Source organism: Gadus morhua, chromosome 3, assembly GCF_902167405.1.
Source record: "Gadus morhua chromosome 3, gadMor3.0, whole genome shotgun sequence".
Taxonomy (NCBI): Eukaryota; Metazoa; Chordata; class Actinopteri; order Gadiformes; family Gadidae; genus Gadus; species Gadus morhua.
In genome coordinates, this window is record NC_044050.1 from 10,801,511 (window position 1) to 10,828,591 (window position 27,081).

General features: G+C 42.8%; 1 protein-coding gene across 2 annotated transcripts; it reads right to left on the minus strand.

Annotated features, from left to right (window-relative positions):
- Positions 1-21,004: 21,004 nt before the first annotated feature.
- Positions 21,005-26,194, minus strand: LOC115540624 (mucin-5AC-like). 2 transcript variants are annotated; one of them, XM_030352081.1, is made up of 10 exons: positions 25,388-26,194; positions 25,202-25,266; positions 24,847-24,992; positions 23,705-24,678; positions 23,520-23,584; positions 23,165-23,310; positions 21,933-23,020; positions 21,748-21,812; positions 21,406-21,551; positions 21,005-21,263 (listed from the first exon to the last, which is right to left on the minus strand). In XM_030352081.1, the coding sequence occupies exons 1-10, from the start codon at positions 26,111-26,113 to the stop codon at positions 21,064-21,066; spliced, it is 3,621 nt and encodes a 1,206-aa protein (XP_030207941.1). In that variant the 5' UTR covers positions 26,114-26,194; the 3' UTR covers positions 21,005-21,063. The 2 variants fall into 2 exon arrangements, with proteins under 2 accessions (XP_030207941.1, XP_030207942.1); XM_030352082.1 differs by lacking the exons at positions 23,520-23,584; positions 23,705-24,678; positions 24,847-24,992.
- Between the last annotated feature and the right edge of the window lie 887 nt (positions 26,195-27,081).

Below are 27,081 nucleotides of genomic sequence, written 5' to 3' on the forward strand. Positions count from 1 at the left end.
ACGGTGATGGTGGTGCTGCTGATGCTGATGATGGTACACCTGTGCCTGCTGTAACGGGGGAAGATAATGACGAGTTGCATACCAGATTATTTCCCCATTTTAACGGCTTTGAGGTTAGACAGGCCATTGATCTGAGAAGTATATCCCTTGCAAATTTACAGGAGGTCCCTGATTTGATCAGGGAGAGGCTGTCGGGTGTCATAACGAGCTGCTCACAAAGTTCAGCCGATGGTAGTGTCTTAAACGTGGTGCTGAGAGGCCCTTCATTGGCCTCTGATGTACAGACTGTGCTCGTATCGGGTGACGACTACAATGCGGATTTGTTTATGGACCATATTAGCCAAGTCATGCAAAGTAACGACACAGGTCTGACGGATGACGTGCTAGAGTTGGTGGTCACAGGGGTCCACAACAAGCGGGGTGGGGCACGTTTGAAGTTAAAAAACATTCCCTATGATGAAATCATATACAAGAAGAAGCTAAGTCTCTACACCCCGAGTAATACTCATAACAATTTGTGTTTCTCACTATGCATGACACATTTTCTGCATGAAGGGGTAACCGGGGGTGACACAGCGTCCGAAGAGACTAATTTGGAGGCGGCTCGCAAATTACACAGATCTGGGGTTTGACCCGGATCACTCTGTGGGTTTCTCGGATGTATCCAAATTTGAGAGACATCTAGATGTTAAAATCCTGATATTTCATCATAATGACACATTCAGGAAGCTGGAGATGTTCCAGACACATACAGCCCAGCATCCTAAAACAGTATGGCTGTACCTCCATGATAACCATTACCATTGCATAGAGAACAGAACGGCATTCTTTGGTACGGGATATGTGTGTGAATATTGTTACAAGGCCCATGAGGGAATTCTATTCCACAAATGCCCGATCCATTGCAATGTGTGTCTGACAGTGTGTGATAGACTAGCAGGTCGTACGATAAAGTGCAAGGACTGCAGTCGTATATGCCGCTCGCAGGTCTGCTACAACACACACAAGAAGCATTCTGCCAAACATGACATGATACCTTGTGAAAAGCTCAAATACTGCGATCGTTGTTGTAGACAGTATATCATACCGAAGAAGAAGAAGAAGGGGGTGGGGGAGGGGGAGGAGGAGGAGGAGGAGGAGAAGGGTGACGCTAATGGTCATGTATGCAGCGATGCAAAGTGTCGTAAGTGTGGGGAGCCGATGCCCGAAGAGGGAGTACATGATTGCTATATCCAGCCGTACGACAAGAAAAAGAAAAAGAAACGCAGGGGTGGTCCATCGGATGACGATGATGACGACGCTCCGCCTAATAAATACATATACTATGATTTCGAAACGCGCGTGCATGATGGTCGTCACGAAGCAAACTGTGTGGCGGCTATTACGTCTGAAGGCATAGAATGGTATGCTACCGGTCTAGATTGTGTAAGAGAGTTTGTGAAACGCTACAGAACAGGGGAGTATACGTTGTATACATTTGTGGCACACAATGCGTCGGGCTTTGATAACTATATCGTCCTGGACTACATGACCAAGCAGGGTATTAAACCCGTTTTAGTCATGAAGGGTAGCAGAGTCATTTTGATGCGTGATGACGCCTACCAGCAGAGATGGGTCGACTCGTTTAGCTTTTTGCCCATGCGACTGGCTAATGCACCGGAGGCGTTGGATTTTGATGATATGGTAAAAGGTTATTTTCCTCATAAATTCAACACACGGGCCAACGAGTCTTATGTCGGTGCCTACCCTGAGATCTCATATTATGGTTATGATTCCATGACTAGCGATCAAAAGACAGATTTCGCTATTTGGTACAGATCTGTACGACACAAAAAATTTGACTTTCAGAAACAGCTGCGTCGCTACTGTGTCAACGATGTGATGATCCTGTACACTGCGTGTGGGATCTACAGGGAAAATTTCATAGAGTGTGCCAATATAGACCCCCTGGCCTATGCCACCCTGGCTTCGGCGTGCATGGCCACCTTCAAAAAGTCGTTCTTGAAGAAAAACGTCCTGGCATTGACCTACGAGGGGGTCTATAGGAAAAAGAAAAAGTCGTTCTCATGTGCATCCATCCAGTGGCTTGAATATCTATCCCGCTCCAATAGCCTGGAGATTCGGCATGCTCTCAACCATGGAGAGGCTAAATATGGGCCATTCTTCCTAGACGGACATGCCCCGTCTATAAACACAGCCTATGAATTTGCAGGATGCTTTTATCATGGGTGTGAACATTGTTACAACGCTGGACACCAGAACCCTGTCCTCAAGAAGACCTATGGCGAATTGTGGGTGCAGTTTCACCTCAAAGTCAAGGCTCTCAAAAGAGATCATGGTTTAAGAGTCGTGGTCATGTGGGAGTGTGAGTGGCACCGTCTGAAAAAGACCAATGCTGCAGTGCAGGCATTCTTGGCTACTCTGAAGATACAACCCAGGATTGATCCTCGCGACTCTCTCTATGGGGGTCGCACCAACGCCATCAAAATGTATCACAAGGCCGAGCCCGGTGAGAAAATACGCTACTATGACTTTACCTCTCTCTACCCCACAGTACAGGCTCGCTGTCCTTATCCTGTAGGGCACCCCCAGATCATTTTCAGGAATTTTGGTCCTTTGGATGGGTATTTTGGCATCATCAAATGCACTGTGTTGCCCCCCAGAGGTCTTTACCATCCTGTGCTCCCTTTCAGGTGTCATGGGAAGCTGATGTTTCCCCTCTGTGGTACATGTGCCGCTGAGCTCAATCAGACAGCCGCGTGTCATCACAGCAACGATGAACGGGCTCTGACAGGCACCTGGGTGACTTTTGAGCTACAAAAAACAGTTGAAATGGGCTACGTGTTAATCCAGATGCATGAGGTGTGGCACTACCCCAAACGGTCAGAGACTCTGTTTAAAGGGTATGTCAAAACGTTTCTCAAGCGTAAACATGAGGCTTCAGGATACCCCAGCACAGTGGATACTGCGGAGAAACAGCGGGTGTATGTGCAAAACTACCTGGCAAAGGAAGGCATACTGCTGGATCGCGACAACATGTGTGTGAACAAGGCCATGCGTAATTGCAACAAGTTGATTCTAAACAGTCTGTGGGGTCGCTTTTCACTACGCCCAGACCTACCCACTTGTGAGCTAATTTCTGAACCTGAAAGGTTCACTCAGCTCATGTTTAGCGACAGCTATCACATTAGTCACTTTTGCTTTATCTCTGATGCTGTGGCCCTTGTACAATGGAAACACGTAGATGCACGTCTCGCAAGGGCGCGGGATGTCAACGTGATTGTGGGGGCTGTGACTACCGCCAATGTCAGGCTCATGCTCTACGATCTTCTAGACAAACTACAGGAACGTGTCCTCTATTGTGACACAGACAGCATCATTTTTGTTTCTAAGGAGGGTGATTGGGTACCCCCTTTAGGCCCTTATCTGGGCGACTTGACCGACGAGATAAATGATGGTGATCTGTATGGTACCGAACAGGAGGATTACATTAGCGAATATGTCTCAACAGGTCCTAAAAGCTATGCATACCACACCCGTCACCACAAGTCTGTCGTCAAAAGCAAAGGGGTGACTTTAAATGCGGCAAATGCTGCAGTGGTCACCCAGCAGACACTGAAATGTCTATTGGATGATTTTGTCAACCAACGGCCTCAAACCCTCGACATCACCACCACAGTAGATACCATCCAGCGAGATAAGACTAGGTTTCTGCTTAAAAACGCTACTGTAGTTAAACGGCTTAGGGTAGTTTACAACAAACGCAGGGTCTTCCCCGACTACACCACGCTTCCTTACGGTTATTAACTATTTTGTTTATTGTTTTTCGCTTTTTCACATGATCCATGTTTTTTTTTCTTCTTTTTTACATATCGTTTTCATATGATCCATGTTTTTAATCATTTTATATTTTTTGAGGGGGTATGCATATTGTGTTAAGAAAATCAAATCATACTATGCTATAATCATGTTATTAACTATTTTGTTTTTTTTATTGTTTTCAAATGATCCATGTTCTCTTCTTTCATCTTTTGTATTTTAATCATTTCTGTATTCATATTGTATCTGTATATACTCTTTTAGGCATCATGTATTAATGATGAATGACTGTGCTAATAATCATGTTGGTGTTAATAAAGAATGTTAACTGTCAAATGTTTCACGGTTCTATGGTCACAATACATCCGTCCATCAGAGGGGGTGCACACAGACCGCAGAGATGGCTGCTGTACACACTACGTTCGACCCTAGACTTCAACACCCGTTCAGCATGGTAGTATCGGGACCTTCAAACAGCGGCAAAACCTACTTTGTCAAAACAGTCATTGAAAATATGGATCGGTTATTCTCAGAAAAGATTGAAAATATAGTATATGTTTATTCATGCTGGCAGCCCATATATGATGATTTGCTTAAAATAAGGAACATTCACTTTGTAGAAGGGATCCCCAAATCTCTATGTGATGATGCAATCTTACCAGTCCATACTAGAAATCTGCTCATTATTGACGACTTGATGAACGATGCATGCAATAATATAGAGGTTCAGTACGTTTTTACCAAATATGTACACCATCGTAATCTCAGCTGTATGTATCTGGTTCAGAATTTATTTATGCAGGGTAAAACCAGCCGTACAATTAGTCTAAATACCAATTACATGGTTTTGTTTAAGAACCCTCGTGACAAATATCAGATTATGTTGATAGCCAAACAGATGTTTCCATGCAAGATAAAATATTTTCTAGAAGCCTTCAACGATGCTACCGACATGCCTTACGGCTATCTGCTTGTAGACTTTAAAGCCATGACCCCAGACAACATGAGACTTAGAACAGATATATTGTCAGACCGACATGTTGTATACACTCAGAGAGCCAAAGTGATTAGCCCAAAAGACCATGTCCTCACGTATAAGTAGAAACCGTGAGCGTCTTAAGCAACTATATAGCGCCCCTCCGGCTCAGCGTAAAGTTATCCTCAGGACAGCCAACGCCGACTTCATCCACTCGCTGTGTGAAATAGCCTTGAACATTTTACAGGGCAAAATACCTCTGACTCCACGCCAGCATACGAAATTGCGTAGACGAAAGAAGGACCTCAGAATACTCGCCAATAAAAATGTACTAATATCTAGAAAGAAAAGACTAATCAATCAGACTGGTGGATTTCTTCTACCCCTACTGTCTGTGGCCATACCGTTGTTTACAAGCCTGTTCTCAAGAGGCGGGTGATTATAATGGATCATACGCACAAGATGTATCTAGTTCCTCAACATCAACTCGATGCCTTAAAGCATACCCAACCCAGGGATTCTGTTAGACAGACTGCTGAAAATGAGCTGGATAAGGCCATTGCGATGGTGTTGAACACTCCCGATACAGACCTATATGAAAAAGCGGCCAGGTACGGTGCTGTCCTGCAGCGTTATCTATCCATGATAAAACAAGGGCAACGCGAACACGGAGAATTAACTCTGTCACTTGCTGAGGGGGACCCAGTTCATACGCCTATGTCGGCACGGCATGGTGTTGATGACGATGATGGCACCGGCGATCATATTTATAAGGATATAATGAAACATATACCCGTCAGAAGCAAGAGCAATACCAGACATATCCTGGACTCTTTAAAGAAATCTAAAAATGTTTCATGGACGGACAAGGGGGAGATAATATTACAAGGCGAAACTATTAAGGGGTCCCATATGTTTGATTTGTTAAAGAATGTTACCGCCCCTTACCATGTTGTCGAATCTGTCAGACCACAGGGCTGGAATGTATTTCTGAAATCTTTAGCCAGTAATAATATACCACTATCGTCTATCCCTAATAAGCAGCTCAGACAAACTGTAAACATGTATAAGCATAGTCCCGTCACTACGGACGACAATGCGATGGCCTCCGTCCCTGTCTCGTCTGATAAAAGGAGGAAACGCAAGCAGCCATTGTCATCTAATACTTCCCCTGGAATGCATATGGCCGAGTGGTTACCATTTTAAATCATGTATCTAAATGTATGTGTTACCCGTAAAAAAAATAAAAGAAAACAGTACGACTAAAATGTAATCAAAATATTGTATTTTTTATTATCAATACAGAAAACAAACATAACAACACGTGTTACATGTTACATCCGCATACACATGACTGCACACACGTCATATCATGTTCATTACAGACATTAGGTTGTACACGGTTAACAAAGTCATAAACCTTTTCATCATTACGGGGTAAATTATCCCCATACATTTTCAAAAACTTATGATAGGATACCCCTTTTTGCATATTAAACAAGAAAAAAACACAATGATGCCCACATGCTGTACTTGACGGATCCTGGACCTGTTGTGTAGAATGAACAACATCTATACAGTGCTGATCGAGAAAACGCTGTATGGTCTCAGGAAACTCAGAGTATGAGGGAGGGTTACCGTAGGAGTCGAAAAAGTAACCCTGTTTCTCATCTGTAATATAAATAGCTAGCCAATGTGCACCGGCCATATGCGAAGGTTCGGTGTTGACCACCATCATTACAGGTCTCTGATGAATTTCCAGGGGTAGGTGATTACACGGTAACGCACCAAGAAAATATGCCGTGTGGGCCATTTTCTGACACACTGCTGTTAGCTCTATAGTATTCATATCGCACCGACTTTTTAGTAATAGTCCAACAGCACCTGCCGTCTATTTGATATTTCTATAACAGAATCATAAACTGCATAACATATCAAATTGACCGTTGTAGCCAGTGCTGCTCTGAATCGTGCCTCTAGCCTCACATTCCCTGTTCTGACTAGCGATACATGTTGCCCACAGCCCTCATCTGCCTCAAGGTTGAAACAAAATAATGCATACCCGTCCCCGAATTCCTTATGATTAATAGCTATTTCTCTATCTTTGAGCTGACGACCTGTAGCCTGAATGAGCTGGAAATATTCTCGAGTATAGAGGCCATTTCTAAAGTCAGGCTGAAAGGGTTTAGAGGGATATGCTTGACCGTCACAATATAGGGATAAGAACTCAATGCCGAAATGTTGGAATCTGAAAGGACTCCTGGCATAGCTCCCTGTGAATGCTTCGTTATTCACAAAACCTATAATAACCATCTTGGGTATTTGTCCTAGAAATAGATTATCCTGTGTGCATATACGGCTGCCCGCAGCGATGGATACATTCTTTAGACATACCCTATCAACAGGGTATTTAACGTTAGCCTGGTTTAACGCACGGGCATGTGCCAGCTTGACGCCTGGTGCTACCGATACCTTTTTAATGAAAACATTTGCAGACACTATAGAGACACGGTATTCCACAGCACCATCGGACATGAGACAGAAATCATTTTTTGCTCTAATGAATCTCATACGGAGATCAACTCCGTTAATCATCAGTTTCTCCTGAAAAAACATATCGACGTGTATAGGGGATATCAGCTCCGCTATAGCCTACGACTTCGCCCCGTATATTCACTCCTTGTCGTTAAGCCTAGATTGAGACCTCCAGGAAGAATCTCGTCCATATGTCCGTGTGTGTCTTTCTGGAATAGACCACAACCAAATTGGGTGTCTAATGTTCCGTTTCCATAGTTTAGCAGGCATTCTATTATGCCTCTGTACGGATAGGTGTTTGACGACTGGGTGATAAGCCTATCACCCAGAGTAATATCTACTTGGGAGAATAACGTGCATCCTGGATAGTTAATCAGTCCAACGGGTGCCGCCGGCGCCAAGTCTGTTCCATCAGGATTAGTAATCTTGATCCTCAGGTGTAAATACGTATTGTTTAGATCTATATAGTCTTCGCTACTGGCCGATACAAAGAACTCTATGGGGCCACCATCTGTTAGCGCCGATAGCGGGGGTATTTCAATATATGTACTTTTTTCTATCGAAGTCTGCGTCATCGGCAGGGAGAAGAGATCCTGTTCGCTCTTAATGCATTCGTCTGACATGTTATGTAGCAACGCCATTGTTATTCAGCCCACCTGCTATACTAGATGAATATATCGTTAGCCGCCCCTCTAAAACGACGGGCTGCCCCCTTCCTGATCCTTTTAGGTTTGGCTCTCTTTTTGATGGATGCCAATCTTTTATTCTGTTTACGACGACGTGCTGGTGCACGGGTACGCCCACAACCTATAGGAGGATACTTTGTTGCTCTTCTGGCATATACCCTCATGCCTGACCCCTGCTGTTTGGGCGTAGATGCAGCATGGGCTATGTTGGTCATAACGTCGCCTATAATATGTTTAGCAGCAGTCTTCAGATGAGGCTTTGCTATGCTAACCCCTCGCCTAAATAACGGAATAGCCATTCTAAAGAGGTTACGGAACATCCCACCGATGCCAGCACCATATTGTGTGCTGCTACCCTCATAGCCAGGTAGCCCACTCCCTGCTTGGTTTAAATAATACTGAACATATTTGTTCTCGTCGTAAGGCGGTCTATACCCCCTCATCCCTATAGATGGGGCTATGAATTCTACTGTTTTACAGGTCTAAAATGCAGCTTGAGTATCACTTTACCATATGTGAATTTTATATTTGTATTCTGGTCAGACTTTAGATCGATTTCAATATCTCCAAGAGGGTCTCGGGCTACGTGTACGTAATGCGGCTTGTCGAACATGTGAATGCAGTGTCTCCTGCTGGTGTCGGTTATATTAATACTCCTTAGCAGGGGTACATAACTATCTCCGACCAGCTGATGGTCGACAATGTCGCTATATATGAACATGTTGTAACACCCCCCGTGAATATCGGTGGGATGGGGGGCATATGCTGCATACGATTTATGGGCCTGTAGCTTGACACCTGTATCGAAACCCAGCATAGCAGCCAGTTTTCCTCTAAAGACGATAGATAGGTGATCGTCTCCTTCTACATAAATGTGGTTTCTAATACCTTCATGATGTAGTATAACTTTACTGCCAGGATTATATTTGGTCCAAGTCTTGTTGATTTGTAGTAATAACGATCCGATACTCTCATAAAGCCCACCAACTAATAGACATGATGTCCTATGACCCGTTTTACCATCGTGAACGGTCATCGTAGCGTCCTCGGTAGGAAAACTATGCCAGCTGCATGGGTACTGAGCTTCAATTAGGCCTACTTCATAGGGCTGCTTGGTGTGTATAGATTTTGCTAATTTAGTTCTAAAATTCCATAACTTATTTTGCGGGTAGATCCCTGCCGATGCATTACTCGCTAGAGTCACATAGAAACCCCCAGACACCTCCTTATCCATCGTACACTCTGGTTATAATGGATTGTATGTCTCTTGTATGTCTCTTTACGCATCGACTAGTGTCTTTTCAGCTATCCACGAATTGAATGCCTCCGGCCACCCCAGCCATTTGACATATAGCAGATTCTTAGACCCCTCCCTTTTTCTATCTATAATCTTTTCTATTTTATACACCTTGTTTTTAGACACTATAACTTTTTGCAGCTCTTTCTCGTAAAATGTTCCATGGACAGGGGCACCTGCATAGTCTTGCAGCTTATAGACTGGAGGACACCTTGCAATGCGCTGCGATATTACAAAATATTCATCTGTAAACGTCTGCTCATACCCCTTTCGAAATGTAGCTCTGACTTTTGAAATTCTAACCGTGTCACCAACATCGTATCTAAACACCACCATCGGCTCTTGAGTGGTTTTGTATAGCGTATTAAACACTGTTTTCTCATTATCTTTATCAACACTGGCCGGGGTCATTTTTATCGATCTATGATATGAATGGTTATAAGCATGGACCATATCTTGTAGTTTATCCACATATCGTTTGGAGTTGGCAGCTGTTAAATATCTCCACATGCGGGTTTTCAGAGTCCTGTTGAAGCGTTCCACTATACTGGCCTTGGTCTCGTTAGATGTAGAGAAATGTTTGACATTGTACCGCTCCATCAAACGCTGAAAGATCTTGTTATAAAATTCTTTGCCAGCGTCAGTCTGCAGTTTATCGGGGGACCGCCCTTCACCAAGAATATCATCAAAAGCTTTAGCGACGTCGATAGCCCTCTTGGATGGTAACGGACGAACCCATGCATGTTTTGAGAATACATCGATGCACGTCAACAGAAAATGCACACCATCATTTTCGGATGCATACTCTGCAATATCCACTAAATCAGCCTGGAACTGTCTATCTATTCCACTAACCAATACTCTATTTCGGCGGAAATGTATCGGTGCAGGTACATGCAGGGTGTAGGGATCCTGCTTCAGCAACCATTTCTTGATATATTTCAGTGGAGGTACTGCACCCTCACTATGCTCAAGGGCCGTTCTTAGTTTATTGATGCCGCCGTAACCCCCTGGTCCGGAGGGATCATAATAAGTCTTATGCAGCCGTTTATCCATGTCGTATGCATGCGACAAAAAACGAATACTGAAACACTGATCAGAGTTATCCATCCTTTTATTTAAAATGTCTGTCCACTCAAAACAATTCTCAGATAAAGCCTACATGCAGTTTTATTTTTCTGCACCATTTTACAAGCCATCATTCTAGCAGTTCTAATACCCTCGGCGTTTGAGGCATTATTCAACTTCAAGACATCCGATACAAAAGCACATATACACATGACATGTCCGATGGTAAAACAGTCACCATCGGGGAAATGGGTAAATATTTCAGCTAACATTTGATCAGTAGGTTTATCATACAAGAATTTCATGACCAGATCATTCCAACCCTTATACGTGCATTTGATATAGGCATTATGCTGGACATATGTATCATTTTCTATGGCAGCATACATCAAAACGGATAGTCTATCTGATACATACTTGCTATCCGCATCATACGCATAAGAAAACAACACCCCCATTATAAACGCCACCCACCAGCAGGCTTTGGTTTGCCTAATGACAATGTAGGACGCCACATTTGTATGGCTTCATGTATCAGAAGCAGATGTTCATCGGACACACCTTCGGTGGTCATTAAATCCAGTTTTTCGGTATTATAGGTATTGCATATTAAATCACATAGATAAGATTCGACCACACCATAGATTTTTCCGGGGGACACAGTCAACCCTGTAGTCTTCTTTAGAACAGTTTCTAAAAGTAACAGGAAGGGGTGTCTGTCCAGGATGACACAAATGTCATGGTAGTGGGATTCGTAGTGATGATGTGTCGCTCCCTGCAGGCATGAATGGCGTTGTTGACTTGGGCAATCACACTGGCATCCCCAGCAGTCCGCTTGCTTCTGATGGTTGATGATGGCCACCACACAGAGCCCCGTGGTAAATCGCAGAACAGCCAGCGATGCAGGGTTTAAACGGATCTGTATTGATACAGGCCATCCGTCGTCTCTCATAGCAGTGTCCACCTCCAGCTCACTGTCCTCTCCGACGTGTAGGAAGGTCAGATTCAATCCGGTCAGATAGATGGCATACTCTTGAAGCCAGTGGGGTCCGGGTTGTACAGCCTTTAAATCAGCAGTCTCCATAGCCACACCCCCACCTTGCACATGTTCATCATTGACCTGTGCTGCATAGCGTATCAAAAATATACCATTAGAATATGAAAATAAAAAAACACACAACACCCACATATTAATATAAGGTATAGTCTATCAAAAACACATTTAAAAAGGAAAATAAACCATCCCTTAATACTACTAGCATGTACCCCACCTTCTTATACATTGCTGACATTTTCTAACGCTAGCATAACCCTAAACATACTCAAACACACCATGTACCCCATCATCAAACCCAGACGACTCAAACAGGCACATTCGGCATTCATCATCAGCTGTGCTCCATGGTTCTTCATTCGTCTTAGCCATAGAATCAATCTCTGCAAAAATTCCACGTAGTGCAGACAAATCAGCCCACTGCATGAAAAAGACATTATCAAAATAATCAGCAGCTTCTAAAACACTGGTGCGTAGAGGAGAGCTACCGACGCAATGCATATCATAGCACTGTGGTAGCTCGTCTGTATCAACACAGCGTCTGAAAAAAATGAACTCCTGTGGTCTCTTCGTATGATAGTTTGCATCCATGCGATGAATCCTCGATTCATACTGAAAGGTCCATTGGAATACATGGGTTCCCGCCTGCCATGTACCCCGGACGCCGTCTAGCATGGGGCATAAATTCTCCAAGAAAAAATTCCATTCGTGAACGTTCAACCGCCACTCTGTAGCACAATCTTTAACATTTAAAATAACACAGCCATCGACCCATGATATTACATACTCCAAGCCGTATTCGCCAACGTGGGTGAATGAATCCCCGGCACTCCGGTCTCTCAAGCCTAAAACAGGCCTCGTTCTTTTGAGTGGAGCATTAAGCAGTACCGCATCTCCACAACTATTGACATAGTTAGACACAGGCGTACTAAAGACGGACATACCATCAGGCATCTGGTTTTCAATGTCCTCATTGCTCGACGCAGAGTCGTCCATGGCGGGAGAAGACAATGGTGTCGGGGTACGAGGGCCCCTATACAACCAAATAGCACTATCTGATCTACGGGTTTCTTCTGATGAGCAGTCCATGTTGATTGAAAAGAACACTGCAGACAACTTGATGAATGCGGGGACCCTACAGCAGCCGTCGCCCCCTTTTTATACTATGTTTACGACCCGTCATAAACCATAAACAGGAAGTGGCCCCTGTGAATAGGGATCCCCCCTCCACCCCCACCCTCCCCAACCGGAAGTGTGTTCAGATAGGAATGGACCCAAACAGCATATAGTATATACTACTGATACAAATCTTGGATGGGTCATCTGAAACGACTGAGATGTGCTCAGCATCTCCAGCATTATAGCCTAGATAAAACTACCATATGAAAAAAACGGAGGGCTACGCTAGGGCTGGGCGATATGGGAAAAAGTTATATTTCGATTTTTCCCCCCCAAAATTTCAGATTTCGATTTTATATCACGATATGAACAAAATCACAATTTTTGTATAATTTCTTTTTATTTTCTGGTAAAAAAGAAAATGTAATACACAAAAACAAATGTAATACACAAAAACAGCTTAACAAGCTCTTAGGTTTCACAGAACAAATTCTAGCAGCTTTAAAAAACAACAACGAAAAACATGAAGTGCATTTAACTTGTGCTGCAATGAAACAAAAAATTGTGCAATACTGTTTCTCACAAGTTGCGAGCAAGGAAGACAAGTGTATCCACCATCTCAGGTTTTAAAGCTGCCCTGTGGCAGGTCACAATGTTCCCCCCTGTGCTAAATACCCTCTCGGAGGGTGTGATGGTTGCAGGGATGCCCAAATAGTGCTTTGCAAGGCCGCCAAGTCTTGGGAAGTTCCTTTCATTCACCTTCCACCATTGCATTGGGTCCATCTCACTGTGTGCATCTGCTGCTGTCAAGTAGTTTTCGAGTTCCCGCTCAACACTCTGTCTGTCATTGAGTGCTGGGCTGGATTCTGGTTTCTTAAAGAAGCTGCCCAATGACTTTTTTTGTGTCTTCAGGGGAGGGGGTACTGCAGCATCTCCTGCCTCTGCTTCCTCTGTTCTGACTGAAGTGGAGCAGTCCTCCAACATCTCAGACACTGCTCTCATTTTGATGGCATGAATGTTTTCTGGCTTAATGTATTGTGTCTTGAAACGCGGATCTACCAAAGTTGCAACATCCAGTAGTTCCTCAGTGTTCGGATCGGCATACTTTTCATCCAGGTATGACATGACTGTCATCTTCAATTCTTTGGTGAGCTGTGTTTCATCGTCGGATGGCTTGAGAATCTGTGTTCTGAAAAGTTGCAGCATCGGCTTGAGGTATGACACACTCACATAATTTTCACTGGAGAGTGCATCAGTGAATTCCAGTAGTGGATTCAGGGCCCCATGGACAGATTCCAGGACATCTAGGTCTTGCCATGTAGGAACCAGTTGTCTCGTCTTTTTGTCTGCTCCCAAGACCTGAGCGATAGCTTTCTGCTGCTCCAGCATCCTCTCCACCATCTTCTGACGTGAACCCCACCTAGTGGGTGACTCAGTCACTAACTTGTGCTGGGGTAGATGAAGCTCTTCTTGAGCAACAGCCAGATCTCTCTTCTTCTTCCACGAATAGCTGAAGGCAGCCACTGCTTTCTTACACACACCCACAGCACGCTCCACTTTCTTGTGCTTTCCGGCTTTCTCTGTGGGGTGGGGGGTGGGGGACAAACAAACAAACAAAAAAAACAGAATAAGAAACCAGTATGAATATTTCTAATACAGAATAGTGCACATGAGGGGCTGGATATTCAAGACAGTATTTTTTAAATTAATAGACAAGGGCATGAATCCAGCATAGTTTGAATACCAGTTTATAATCTTTTGAGGTGGCAAATTAATCTTTGAGATATAAATAAAGCAGGGTGGCCTAATAAACATTATGAAGAGAAGGCCTTGACTCTCATTGTAAAACGTTCTTGTCTTTTTTCTTAAATAATAGTTTAAAAAATATATAATAATGAACATTCGTTTTTTTTCATATTTATATGACCTGAAAATACAATTAAGGTATGCAATTCTGCTATTCAACTTACCAACAGCTGAGTGAAGTCGGTGGCCCAAACACTGTAGGCGAGTCCAGTTGTTGAGGGTGGTTGCTTTTACTATATTTGCTCCACTATCTGTGGTAATGCAAACTTGTTTGCTTTCACTTAGCCCCCACGAACCAAGCGATTCTGTCAGCCCTGATGCAATTGCCTCGGCAGTATGGTCTTCAGGAAAGTATGCCGTTTGGAGGCATTTGCTCTTCATAGCCCAGTCTTGGTCAATATAATGAGCAGTGAGGCTCAAATATGGTTCGGAAGTTCGACTTGACCACAAGTCCGATGTGGTGGCGAAGTATGCCACAGCCCGCAGGTCCCTCTCAACCATCCCTCTGCACTCCGCATTCAGGTGTGGGATTGCTGTCTGCGAGAAGTGTTTGCGCCCTGGGAGTTGATAACGAGGGTCAATCACGCTCATTAGGTTTTTAAATTCTTCCCTTTCGACAGTGCGTATTGGCAGCATGCCTTTTGCGAGGAATTGTGATTGCGTGTGTAACGTCTTTGTGTCGTTTTGATGTTTTTTCATATGGCGCAATGCTGGAAAGAGCGGACATTATGGTCTGTTGATATGGCTTCCTTTTACTGGTGCTGGAGGAGGGGGCATTACCTGTCTTGCATAACTGTGCGTGCTCTAGTGGGTGGCATTGTCTTAAATGCTGAAACAAATTGCTGGTGTTTCCTGTTTTAGTAGCTACGTTCCTTCTACATATTTTGCACAGTGTATTACGCTGTTGTTCGTCCGACTTCAAATACCCAAAGTACCTCCAAGCAGCCGAACTTCTCAGACCCTTCTTTTCAACAATCTCCTCCTGGGCAGTACTATCATTTAATTGCTGTTCAGAACTCCCGTCTACAGAGTTCTCGCTCATTTTTAAAGTCTGAACTGTCTTGCTGCATACTTAACTGCGGCTTCGCGCTGCTGCTAGCTACACATGTGTGTATGTTGTTGTGTCTGCACAACCAAACGTGATGTGGCTCGCTTCCAACTGATTGGTTACGTGCGGCGCTGTATTCGCGGGTCTGTGAAAACATTGATTTTTTTTATTTTTTTTGAAGGCGTCGGCTATTCGAACGTCTCATTTAAAACCGTAGAAAACAATTACATCGCGATTAAAATCAAAATCGAAAAATCGCCCAGCCCTAGGCTACGCAAATAGTCTGGAGTGAACTGAGGCCAGGTCCTCGATTGGTAGATTTGGCTATGTAAGGCTATTTAAATATATTAAAGATTTGCGCGAGAATCTATCCCTCCACTCCAGCAAAAAGTCATCCAATATGCCAAGATGTCGAGCCGTGGTCTTATCAATCGCTCCCGGTGGATTGCACGCATAATTTGCGCTCTGATATCAGCAGTTCTCTCATCAAAAGGGCATGCCATTGTGAACACATGAAATCTGCGGTGAACGCCGGTTGAAATACCCAAAACCGGGTTATGTTTCAAACTTAACTTGCGCAAAACCTGGTCCGACCAGGTTTGATTCAGAGCATATGTTGCTATAGCAACTAACATACCGTGATCCTTTTGGAATGGAAAACCTAGGGTTACAGCAAACCCTGGGTTAACTTACCCGGTTATGTGATAAAACCGGCTTTGTGGAACACCCCACAGGCCTCTTGGCATCTTAGCCAGAGTCATCCTTAAATTGTGTTTAGTGTACTGTACACCATCCAGAAAATATATTTCGTAGCTCTCAACATTTCACAACCCATGCAGTAACTTTTATATGTTAAATGGACATTCTATAAAAGTAATTTAGTCAAAACAGAATTGAGTGAGAGGGCTACACTATTATCGTAAAAGGAGGTTCTGTACTAGCCATATCAATGGAAGTGCCCAATAGGGTTCAAGTTCTGAAGGTGAATTGGGCTAAACACAATGGCTTTGTTTACCGCCCAGGTCTGGTTATTTGTGGCAAAGTTAAACATGCAATGCCTCTGTTTTACCAGATCGATTCAGTTCTTATAATACATGAGGAACTGTTGTTCCTCACTTTGCCTTTATGTACAGTTACTTTTCAAGAACATTTCCATGCATATGAAGTGACCACAACCAAGAAAGATTATGTTGGGTTTAATGTCAACAACATGCAGTATCCTAGACCTTTTGATATACAAATGTCATATGGAGTTAATGACACGGCTCTCTTTGTTGTCCCCTATTGCTATCTATGGTGAGCATTATAGCATTGTGCTTTGCAAACGTTATTCATGAGGTTTGGTAATAAAAAAAAAGTCCACCACCAAGCCTACAAACTCCACCTCACTGCCTACAAAGACGCCCTCATCGCCGCCAAGTCTGCTTACCTCTCCGCCATCTTTTCTGAGCCCTGTCAAAACCCCAGAACCCTCTTCTCCACAGTGAGCAACCTCCTCAAACCTCGGACCAGCACCCTCTCCACCTCCACCCCAGATCTCTGCAACTCATTCCTCCAGTTCTTCGCCGACAAAATCACTGCAATCAACCATTAACTCTTCCCTGTACATAACCCCCCTGCACACTCAATGGCCCCTCCCCTACCCATCTCTCTGGACCTCCCAACACCTCCTCCCCATTGCCGTCTCACCCGTTTTGACCTGGTTACCCCTCCTGCACTATCCAAACTTATAGGCTCCTCAAAACCTACTAACTGCTCCCTTGACCCCCTCCTCACTCCCCTGCTCAAGTCCTGCCTCCCCGTTCTCTGCCCTTACCTCACTAAGCTCTTCAACTCCTCACTGTCCCATGGAACTGTCCCCTCTGCCTTCAAATCTGCTGCTGTCACCCCCACCCTCAAGAAACCTGGTCTTGACCCCTCCTCCCTCAGTAACTACCGCCCAATCTCCAACCTCCCCTTCCTCTCCAAAACCCTTGAACGCATCGTCACCACACAACTCCAATCCCATCTCCACGCCAATAACCTTTTCGAACCCCTCCAATCTGGCTTCCGCCCCCTCCACAGCACAGAAACTGCTCTCCTCAAAGTCCTCAATGACCTCCTCACCTCTGCAGACTCTGGTTCTCTCAACTTCCTCATCCTCCTTGACCTGAGTGCAGCCTTCAATACTGTAAACCACACCATCCTGCTCACCAGACTCAGCAACCTCGGAATCGAATGAACTGCACTCAGCTGGCTTCACTCCTACCTCTCCGACAGATCTTACTTCATCTCCCTCCACAACCACACATCTGCCACAGCCACGTCACACAAGGTGTTCCCCAAGGTTCTGTACTTGGCCTCCTCCTCTTCATCCTTTACCTCCTCCCCCTTGGTCAGTTACTCCGCCATTTCTCCATGGACTTCCATTGCTACGCCGACTACACCCAGATTGACCTCAGCACCAAATCCCCCCAAAACCCCCCCTCTCCCACATTGAATCCTGCCTGTCTTCACTCACTCTCTGGATGTAAAATAACTTCCTGAAACTTAACGGCAACAAAACTGAACTCCTCCTCATTGGCTCCAAATCCACCCTCAGTAAACTTGCAAACCCCCCCACACTCACTGCTGATGGCACCATGGTCTCCCCCTCCCCCCAGGCCTGCAACCTTGGCGTAATCTTTGATTCCACCCTCTCCCTTGAACCCCACATCCGCCACACTGTCAAAACCTCCTTCTATCACCTCCGTAATATTGCAAAGATCAGATCCTCCCTCACACCCCACGCTGCAGAAAGACTCATCCATGCCTTCATCTCCTCCCGCCTTGATTATTGTAATTCACTCCTCGCCGGCATCTCCACCACCTCCATCAACAGACTCCAACTGGTCCAGAATGCAGCAGCCCGTCTCCTCACTCACATTAAAGCGTGGCACCACATCAGCCCTGAATCTCCACTGGCTCCCCATCTCACACCGGATCCATTACAAACTCCTGGTCCTCACCTACAAAGCCCAACACCATTTGGCCCCCCCATATCTCTTTGACCTTCTCTCCCTCTACCAACCCCCCCGGGCCCTCAGATCCTCCTCAGCTGGTCTCCTCTCCACTCACACATCAAAACTCCACAGCATTGGTGACAGAGCCTTCTCCAGGGCAGCTCCCAGGCTCTGGAACTCCCTCCCCCAACATATTTGTGACTCTGAGTCCCTCACCATCTTCCAGTCCCGCCTCAAGACTCATCTCTTCTCCTCTGCCTACCCCTATATCACTCACCAACCTTAGCCCCATCAACTCAAATTTTTTTCTTGTTTATCTATTGTTGTGCCCCTATGTAAAGCGCTTTGAGCGTGAGAAAAGCGCTATATAAATGGAATATATTATTTATTATTATTGATGGTTTCTAATCTAAAGGGTTGAAATGATAAGAACTGATAATAAATGAACCATGTAACCATATATGTTTGTTTGTTTACATTTGATAGGTTATAGTGAGTCAGTAACACTTCATCATATAACCTAGATTAAAAATGACACTGTAAATAAAAATAATAATATATTACACATTAAGGTGTCATTTTAACGTAAAATTCAGGAGTAAAATTTACTCTATCAAGATAATACTCGTTACAGTGTGAACTGACCACAGTGTTAAATACTTTTACACATTCCATTGTTAATATTGACACTGAATTGAAAATAATTAACTCTGAAAAGTTTTACACTCATTTTGAATGGGACCACATATTATCTGAAACAGTTAAATTCAACTCTTTAACAGTAAATTTGACACTTTTTTAATGTGTAGCAACATGATTGGGTCGAAACAAGTACAAAAGAAAAGAAGGTGAAAGGATCTGTGGGCTATACTACGAAGCGGGCTGAAAATGCAGACTTTTTTGGGAAAACCTAGATTGACAAATACGTACCTCGCGATCAGAGTTAAAGGGTAATTCCGGTGTAAAATGGATTTGGGATATGTTTTGTATGACAACGAGTTGAAACGTTCATTTTGGAGCACAAAACCGCATATAGACGCTTTCTTTAGTTGGGTGTTTTTAGCTGATTCTATCAAAACGCTATAAACTTGGAACGAAGGTGGCAGTGGTAATGGTAAAAACGAAATCGCTATTTTAAACCACTTAAAAGGCTAGAAGTAGCCTGACACTTCTTTGGTAGTATAATAAGGGTCTTAACATATAAAACGAGGCATTGAGAACTTTTAAGTGTACAGATTGTTTATTAAAAAGGACATTTTATACACACAATACCATCAGTAGAGCACCCGTCGACACCATTTGGTTTTTAAGACTCGATAAGTAGATTGGCGAACACAGAGCTTGCGTGTTGCTGACGGATGTCACAATCTTTGTGTTCGTCTGTGTTCTGCATATTGTCTGAAAAAGAAGCAACGCCCAACCTGCTTTATTCTATGATTTAGGACATTTGCTTTAAATACACCCTATGTAAGAAATGCATAGCATATTTTTTCAACTGCTGAGATGTACGGGCAGTGTACATTAGTGAATTAGTATAAGACCTGAATGCCAGCGACCGGGGTTCAAACTCGCCTGTCATCATGCCTTTTTCCCCCATCTAGATGTGGTGCCAGCATGGCCTTGAGAACATGGGTTCAAGTTCGAAATAAGCATACAAATATAATTCCCTAAACTGTAGGGAATAAGTATTCCATATGACATGAGAATTTTGACACTTTAATACACATAAAGACTGACGCGCTACCTCCACTATACCACTCCAGTGTTTCCCCCAGTAAATGTCTTAGTCAAGGAGCGGGCTTTTTCAATTCAAAAAGCTTTATGGCACGACCATTATTGTGAACAGTATTATCGATGCATTATGGATCTTTATTTTTTACACCTGATAGAAGTATGTTTTCTTTCCCTACGAGGGTTTTCTACTTTGTTAATGCATAATAATATTAAAAAAATGAAAAAAAATAATAATAAAAAAGAAATTATATATACATTGGTAGTCAAGGCGGGGCCCTATTGTTGTTAAGGCGGCCACCTTGACAACACAGTGCTGGGGGGAAACACTGCACTCTCTCAAGGAGAAACACTGCGCAACAGTAAGCATTGTCTACATAAGGTCCAAAAAGGACGATCAAATAGTGAAAACCCTCTGATGAGAACTTGTATCTCTCATACATTTTTTTCTCAGGCAATACCGAGGGATCGGATCCATCCTGATTGAAAGACCCTCTGACTCCGGGGAGACCCCTGTACGCTTCGGGCTCCGACGTCCACGGGAACACCATGGTGACACCAGTGTCAAAGGAGTGGCTAGGAAGTTGCGCACACCGATCTTACCCGAAAGTCTTAGCTGATAACCTGCTCCCGACCAGGTTTGGTTGGCAGCAAAAGGCCCCATGGTGATACAGCGACGTTAAAAGAGAGCAATTTTTGTGTCACAGCTAACCCAGGCTTTGAGCGCAACATACATCCCTAACCCACTAATCGAGGTTCGTAGTATACCCCACTGTTCAGCCAGATCTGAACAGAGGCTTATTTACAAACATATTCTAAACAATACAATACTGAACAAATCCTCCTTGAAATAGATGTGTAACCACAGAATAAAGTAAATGCTGTCAATTAGATTAAGTTTATTCATTTTGGTACACTGGTATATATCAGGGTTCTACATATTTTAGAGCAGACCTTTGATGAACATAAAGACGATGGGTAAACAAACAGCAGTTCTGATGGTCATTTTCAGAGTTGGTCCTCCTGAGGTGGTAGCGTCATTCGATGTTGGTCCTACAGTTGTACTTTGCCCTTGAGTAGAAGTGGTTCCGGCAGTGGTTGCTTGTCCTGAAGTTATTGTAATTGGTCCTACTGAGGTTGGTCCTACCAAGGTAGGTCATGCAGACGGAAAGATTTTATATTTAAGTATATTATCTTGAGATGAATGAAAGCTTAGCTTAGATTAGCTTTGCTAATGTGTTTAAACTAGCAATTGATGTGAAATTATAATTTTACTGTTAGTTACCTGCAACAATAGTAGTAGTGTCCACATCGAGGAAGGTGATTAGATCTTTTGTTGCATCCTTCAACACCTGCACTGCACGGCTTTCAGTAGGAACAGCAGATTCTTTGTTGAAGATCAGCGTCATGTCCACAATGACAGATCCCTTACTAGAATGAAAATTAAACGAAAACACCAGAATTAGGATAAAATAGTTTCAATGCTTTTTTATCAGTATCATATTAATTGTCTATCATCTACTTGATATTCATGAAGGTATCCATTAATAAATATGAGGATGCAAGTAATTCAATACAATTTGTTGTACTTGCGGAAAAGGTAATTCAATAAATTGGTTGTACTTACGAAAAAGAGTTGATTGTACTCTTGGAATATGTTCCAGGAAAACTATGTTTGAAGCCATTGTTAACCTATTATAAGAAATACAATTAATTAATATTCAATATGTTTTATGTTTTTCATGTTAAAATAAAGGAATACAATGTTTTTCATTATTCAAACTGAATTCAATCTTCATAACATTATCTAACCTCTGTTGTAACATTAGCAGCCAGCTCCTGATAGGGTGTCGAGCTTGGATCTAAGTAGTCTTCTGTAAACATACGTCTCAGGGTGAATCTCAAAGCAATAGTCCCTTCGTTTTCTATAGAGGGCTCGGTAGGCTCTGAGGGCTTGGTAGTTTCTGTTACAGTCGTTGTGACTGAGGAAGAGGTAGTTGCGGGAGCTATAGCATGACTTGTTTGTCCAACTATAGTAGTCGTAGAAAATGTGGTTCTCAACATAGATGTGGGCACTACTCTGATAGCAGTAGATCCTTCAGTTGTAGATATGATTCCCGCTTGGCTAGTTGTAGACCTTCTAGTTGTAGCTGAAGAAATGGAATTTGTAGAAGTTACAACAATTGTGCTTGTTCTTCCAGCTGTTCTTGCTGTTATAGCAGAAGTGGGTCCAACATTGGAGCTAATATTTGTTTTTGTTGTTGGTCCTTCGGTTGTTGACCCTACATTTATTGTTGCTGGTCCTGCCATTGTAGTTGTGGGTCCTGTGGTAGTAGCTCTTGGTCCAGCAATTGTTGTGTTTGGTTCAGGAGCTATCAGTGTTGATACTGCACTTGTTGATGATCTTACAATTGTTGTGTGTACTGCAGTTGAAGCTCTTGGTCCAGCAATTGTTGATGGTTCAGCAGTTCTCGTTGTCAGTCCTGCAGTCGTTGTTTTTGGCACTGCAGTCGTTGGTTCTACAATTGGTGTTGTTTTTTCAGCATTTGGCGTTGTTGGTCCTGCAGTTGTTGTTGGTAAAGCAGTTGTCGATATTGAGCCTGCAGTTGAAGCTCTTGGTCCAGCAATTGTTGATGGTTCAGCAGTTCTCGTTGTCAGTCCTGCAGTCGTTGTTTTTGGCACTGCAGTCGTTGGTCCTACAGTTGGTGTTGTTTTTACAGCAGTTGGCGTTGTTGGTTCAGCAGTTGGTGTTGTTGTTCCTGCAGTTATTATCTGTCCTGCAGTTGTAGCTCTTTGACCCGCAGTTGTTGTTGGTTCAGCAGTTGGCGCTGTTGATCCTGCAGTTGTTGTTGTGGGTCCCGTGATAATAGTTAATGGTCCTGCAGTTGTCGTTAGTGGTCCTGCAGTGGTTGGTTGGAGTGATTTTATGTATTAAGTATATTATATTGAGATTAATGAAACCTTTTACAATGCTTTTTACAACCCAACAATCTTGCTTTTAACTAGCAATTTATGTAAAATTATAATTGTGATGGTATAGTTACCTGCAGCAATAGTTGTAGTGTCCACATCGAGGAAGGTCATTAGATCATCTACTGCGTCCTTCAATACCTGCACTACACGGCTTTCAGTAGGAACAGCTGATTCTTTGTTGAAGATCAGCGTCATGTCCACAAAGACTGATCCCGCACTAGAAATGTAAAAATGAAAGGAAAGCATAAGAATTAGGATAAACAAGTTTCAAAGCTGGTGCGCTTTTTCATCAGTATCAAATTGATTGGCTATCATCTATGTGATACACTTAAAGCTATTCATTAATAAACATAGAGTATGAAAGTAGTTTAATAAAATTGGTTGTACTTACTCAAAAAGTAATGCAATACAATTGGTTGTACTTACGCAAAAGAGTTGATTGTACTCCCGGAATATGTTCTAGGAAAACTATGTTTGAAGCCATTGTTAACCTATTATAAAAAATACAAGTAATTAATATTCAACATGTTTCATGTTTTTCATGTTAAAATGCAGGAATACAATGTTTTTCATTATTCAAACTGAAATAAATCTTGATAACATTATCTCACCTCCGTTGTTACATTAGCAGCCAGCACCTGATAGGCTGCTGAGCTTGAATCTAAGTAGTCTTTTATAAACGTACGACTCATGCTGAATCTCAAATCAATAGTCCCTTTATTTTCTGTAGGGGGATCTACAGTTGTCGTTGTTGACACTGCAGTTGTCGATGATCCTGCAGGTGCTGTTGTGGTTCCTGCAGTTGTAGCTCCAGATCCATGAATTGTGGTCGTTTCAGGATTTGGCGTTGTGGGTTCTGCATTGGTTGTTGTTGGTCCTACAGTTGTTGTTGTTGAACCCGCGGTAGTATTTAATGTTGTTGTTGTTGCTGGTCCATCAGTTGGTTTTGGTAAAGCAGTTGTCGTTATTGCTCCTAAAGTTGGTGTTGTTGTGGATCCCGTGGTAGTAGTTAATGTTGTTGCTGTTGGTCTTGCAGTTGTTGTTGGTAAAGCAGTTGTCGATATTGGGCCTGCAGTTGAAGCTCTTGGTCCAGCAATTGTTGATGGTTCAGCAGTTCTCGTTGTCAGTCCTGCAGTCGTTGTTTTTGGCACTGCAGTCGTTGGTTCTACAGTTGGTGTTGTTTTTTCAGCATTTGGCGTTGTTGGTCCTGCAGTTGTTGTTGGTAAAGCAGTTGTCGATATTGGGCCTGTAGTTGAAGCTCTTGGTCCAGCAATTGTTGTTGGTTCAGCAGTTCTCGTTGTCAGTCCTGTAGTCGCTGTTTTTGGCACTGCAGTCATTGGTCCTACAGTTGGTGTTGTTTTTACAGCAGTTGGCGTTGTAGGTTCAGCAGTTGGCGTTGTTGGTCCTGCAGTTATTATCTGTCCTGCAGTTGTAGCTATTTGACCAGCAGTTGTTGTTGGTTCAGCAGTTGGCGTTGTTGATCCTGCAGTTGTTGTTGTGGGTCCCGTGATAATAGTTAATGGTCCTGCAGTTGTTGTTAGTGGTCCTGCAGTGGTTGGTTGTCCTGAAGTTGTTGTAGTTGGTCCTACCAAGGTAGGTCATGCAGAGTGAGTGATTTTATATTTTTAAGTATATTATATTGAGATGAATGAAACCTTTTACAATACTTTTTACAACCCAACCATCGTGCTTTGCTAATGAAATGTTTAAACTAGCAATTGATGTAAAATTATAATTGTGCTGGTATCGTTACCTGCAGCAATAGTTGTACTGTCCACATCGAGGAAGGTCATTAGATCATCTACTGCGTCCTTCAATACCTGCACTACAAGGCTTTCAGTAGGAACAGCAGATTCTTTGTTGAAGATTAGCGTCATGTCCACAAAGACTGATCCCGCACTAGAAATGTAAAAATGAAAGGAAAGCATGAGAATTAGGATAAACAAGTTTCAAAGCTGGTGCGCTTTTTCATAAGTATCATATCGATTGGCTATCATCTATGTGATATACTTAAAGGCATTCATTAATAAACATAGAGTATGAAAGTAATTTAATAAAATTGGTTGTACTTACTCAAAAAGTAATGCAATACAATTGGTTGTACTTACGCAAAAGAGTTGATTGTACTCCCGGAATATGTTCCAGGAAAACTATGTTTGAAGCCATTGTTAACCTATTATAAAAAAATACAAGTAATTAATATTCAACATGTTTCATGTTTTTCATGTTAAAATGCAGGAATACAATGTTTTGCATTATTCAAACTGAATTAAATCTTCCTAACATTATCTCACCTCTGTTGTTACATTAGCAGCCAGCACCTGATAGGCTGCTGAGCTTGAATCTAAGTAGTCTTTTATAAACGTACGACTCATGCTGAATCTCAAATCAATAGTCCCTTTATTTTCTGTAGGGGGATCTACAGTTGTCGTTGTTGACACTGCAGTTGTCGATGATCCTGCAGGTGCTGTTGTGGTTCCTGCAGTTGTAGCTCCAGATCCATGAATTGTGGTCGTTTCAGGATTTGGCGTTGTGGGTTCTGCATTGGTTGTTGTTGGTCCTACAGTTGTTGTTGTTGAACCCGCGATAGTATTTAATGTTGTTGTTGTTGCTGGTCCATCAGTTGGTTTTGGTAAAGCAGTTGTCGTTATTGCTCCTAAAGTTGGTGTTGTTGTGGATCCCGTGGTAGTAGTTAATGTTGTTGCTGTCTGTCTTGCAGTTGTTGTTGGTAAAGCAGTTGTCGATATTGGGCCTGCAGTTGAAGCTCTTGGTCCAGCAATTGTTGATGGTTCAGCAGTTCTCGTTGTCAGTCCTGCAGTCGTTGTTTTTGGCACTGCAGTCGTTGGTTCTACAATTGGTGTTGTTTTTTCAGCATTTGGCGTTGTTGGTCCTGCAGTTGTTGTTGGTAAAGCAGTTGTCGATATTGGGCCTGTAGTTGAAGCTCTTGGTCCAGCAATTGTTGTTGGTTCAGCAGTTCTCGTTGTCAGTCCTGTAGTCGCTGTTTTTGGCACTGCAGTCATTGGTCCTACAGTTGGTGTTGTTTTTACAGCAGTTGGCGTTGTTGGTTCAGCAGTTGGCGTTGTTGGTCCTGCAGTTGTAGCTATTTGACCAGCAGTTGTTGTTGGTTCAGCAGTTGGCGTTGTTGATCCTGCAGTTGTTGTTGTGGGTCCCGTGATAATAGTTAATGGTCCTGCAGTTGTTGTTAGTGGTCCTGCAGTGGTTGGTTGTCCTGAAGTTGTTGTAGTTGGTCCTACCAAGGTAGGTCATGCAGAGTGAGTGATTTTATATTTTAAGTATATTATATTGAGATGAATGAAACCTTTTACAATACTTTTTACAACCCAACCATCGTGCTTTGCTAATGAAATGTTTAAACTAGCAATTGATGTAAAATTATAATTGTGCTGGTATCGTTACCTGCAGCAATAGTTGTACTGTCCACATCGAGGAAGGTCATTAGATCATCTACTGCGTCCTTCAATACCTGCACTACAAGGCTTTCAGTAGGAACAGCAGATTCTTTGTTGAAGATCAGCGTCATGTCCACAAAGACTGATCCCGCACTAGAAATGTAAAAATGAAAGGAAAGCATGAGAATTAGGATAAACAAGTTTCAAAGCTGGTGCGCTTTTTCATAAGTATCATATTGATTGGCTATCATCTATGTGATATACTTAAAGGCATTCATTAATAAACATAGAGTATGAAAGTAATTTAATAAAATTGGTTGTACTTACTCAAAAAGTAATGCAATACAATTGGTTGTACTTACGCAAAAGAGTTGATTGTACTCCCGGAATATGTTCTAGGAAAACTATGTTTGAAGCCATTGTTAACCTATTATAAAAAATACAAGTAATTAATATTCAACATGTTTCATGTTTTTCATGTTAAAATGCAGGAATACAATGTTTTTCATTATTCAAACTGAAATAAATCTTCATAACATTATCTCACCTCCGTTGTTACATTAGCAGCCAGCACCTGA

What these genes read in the sequence shown, in the direction of transcription:
- LOC115540624 (XM_030352081.1), bottom strand. Translation starts at nt 26,113, where the DNA reads ATGACTGCAGTGCCAAAAACAGCGACTACAGGACTGACAACGAGAACT. An exon ending in AGTACAATCAACTCTTTTGC is followed by an intron (nt 23,311 to 23,519) that starts GTAAGTACAACC and finishes TTACATTTCTAG; the next exon opens with TGCGGGATCAGTCTTTGTGG. An exon ending in CACTACAACTATTGCTGCAG is followed by an intron (nt 23,021 to 23,164) that starts GTAACTATACCA and finishes CAACCACTGCAG; the next exon opens with GACCACTAACGACAACTGCA.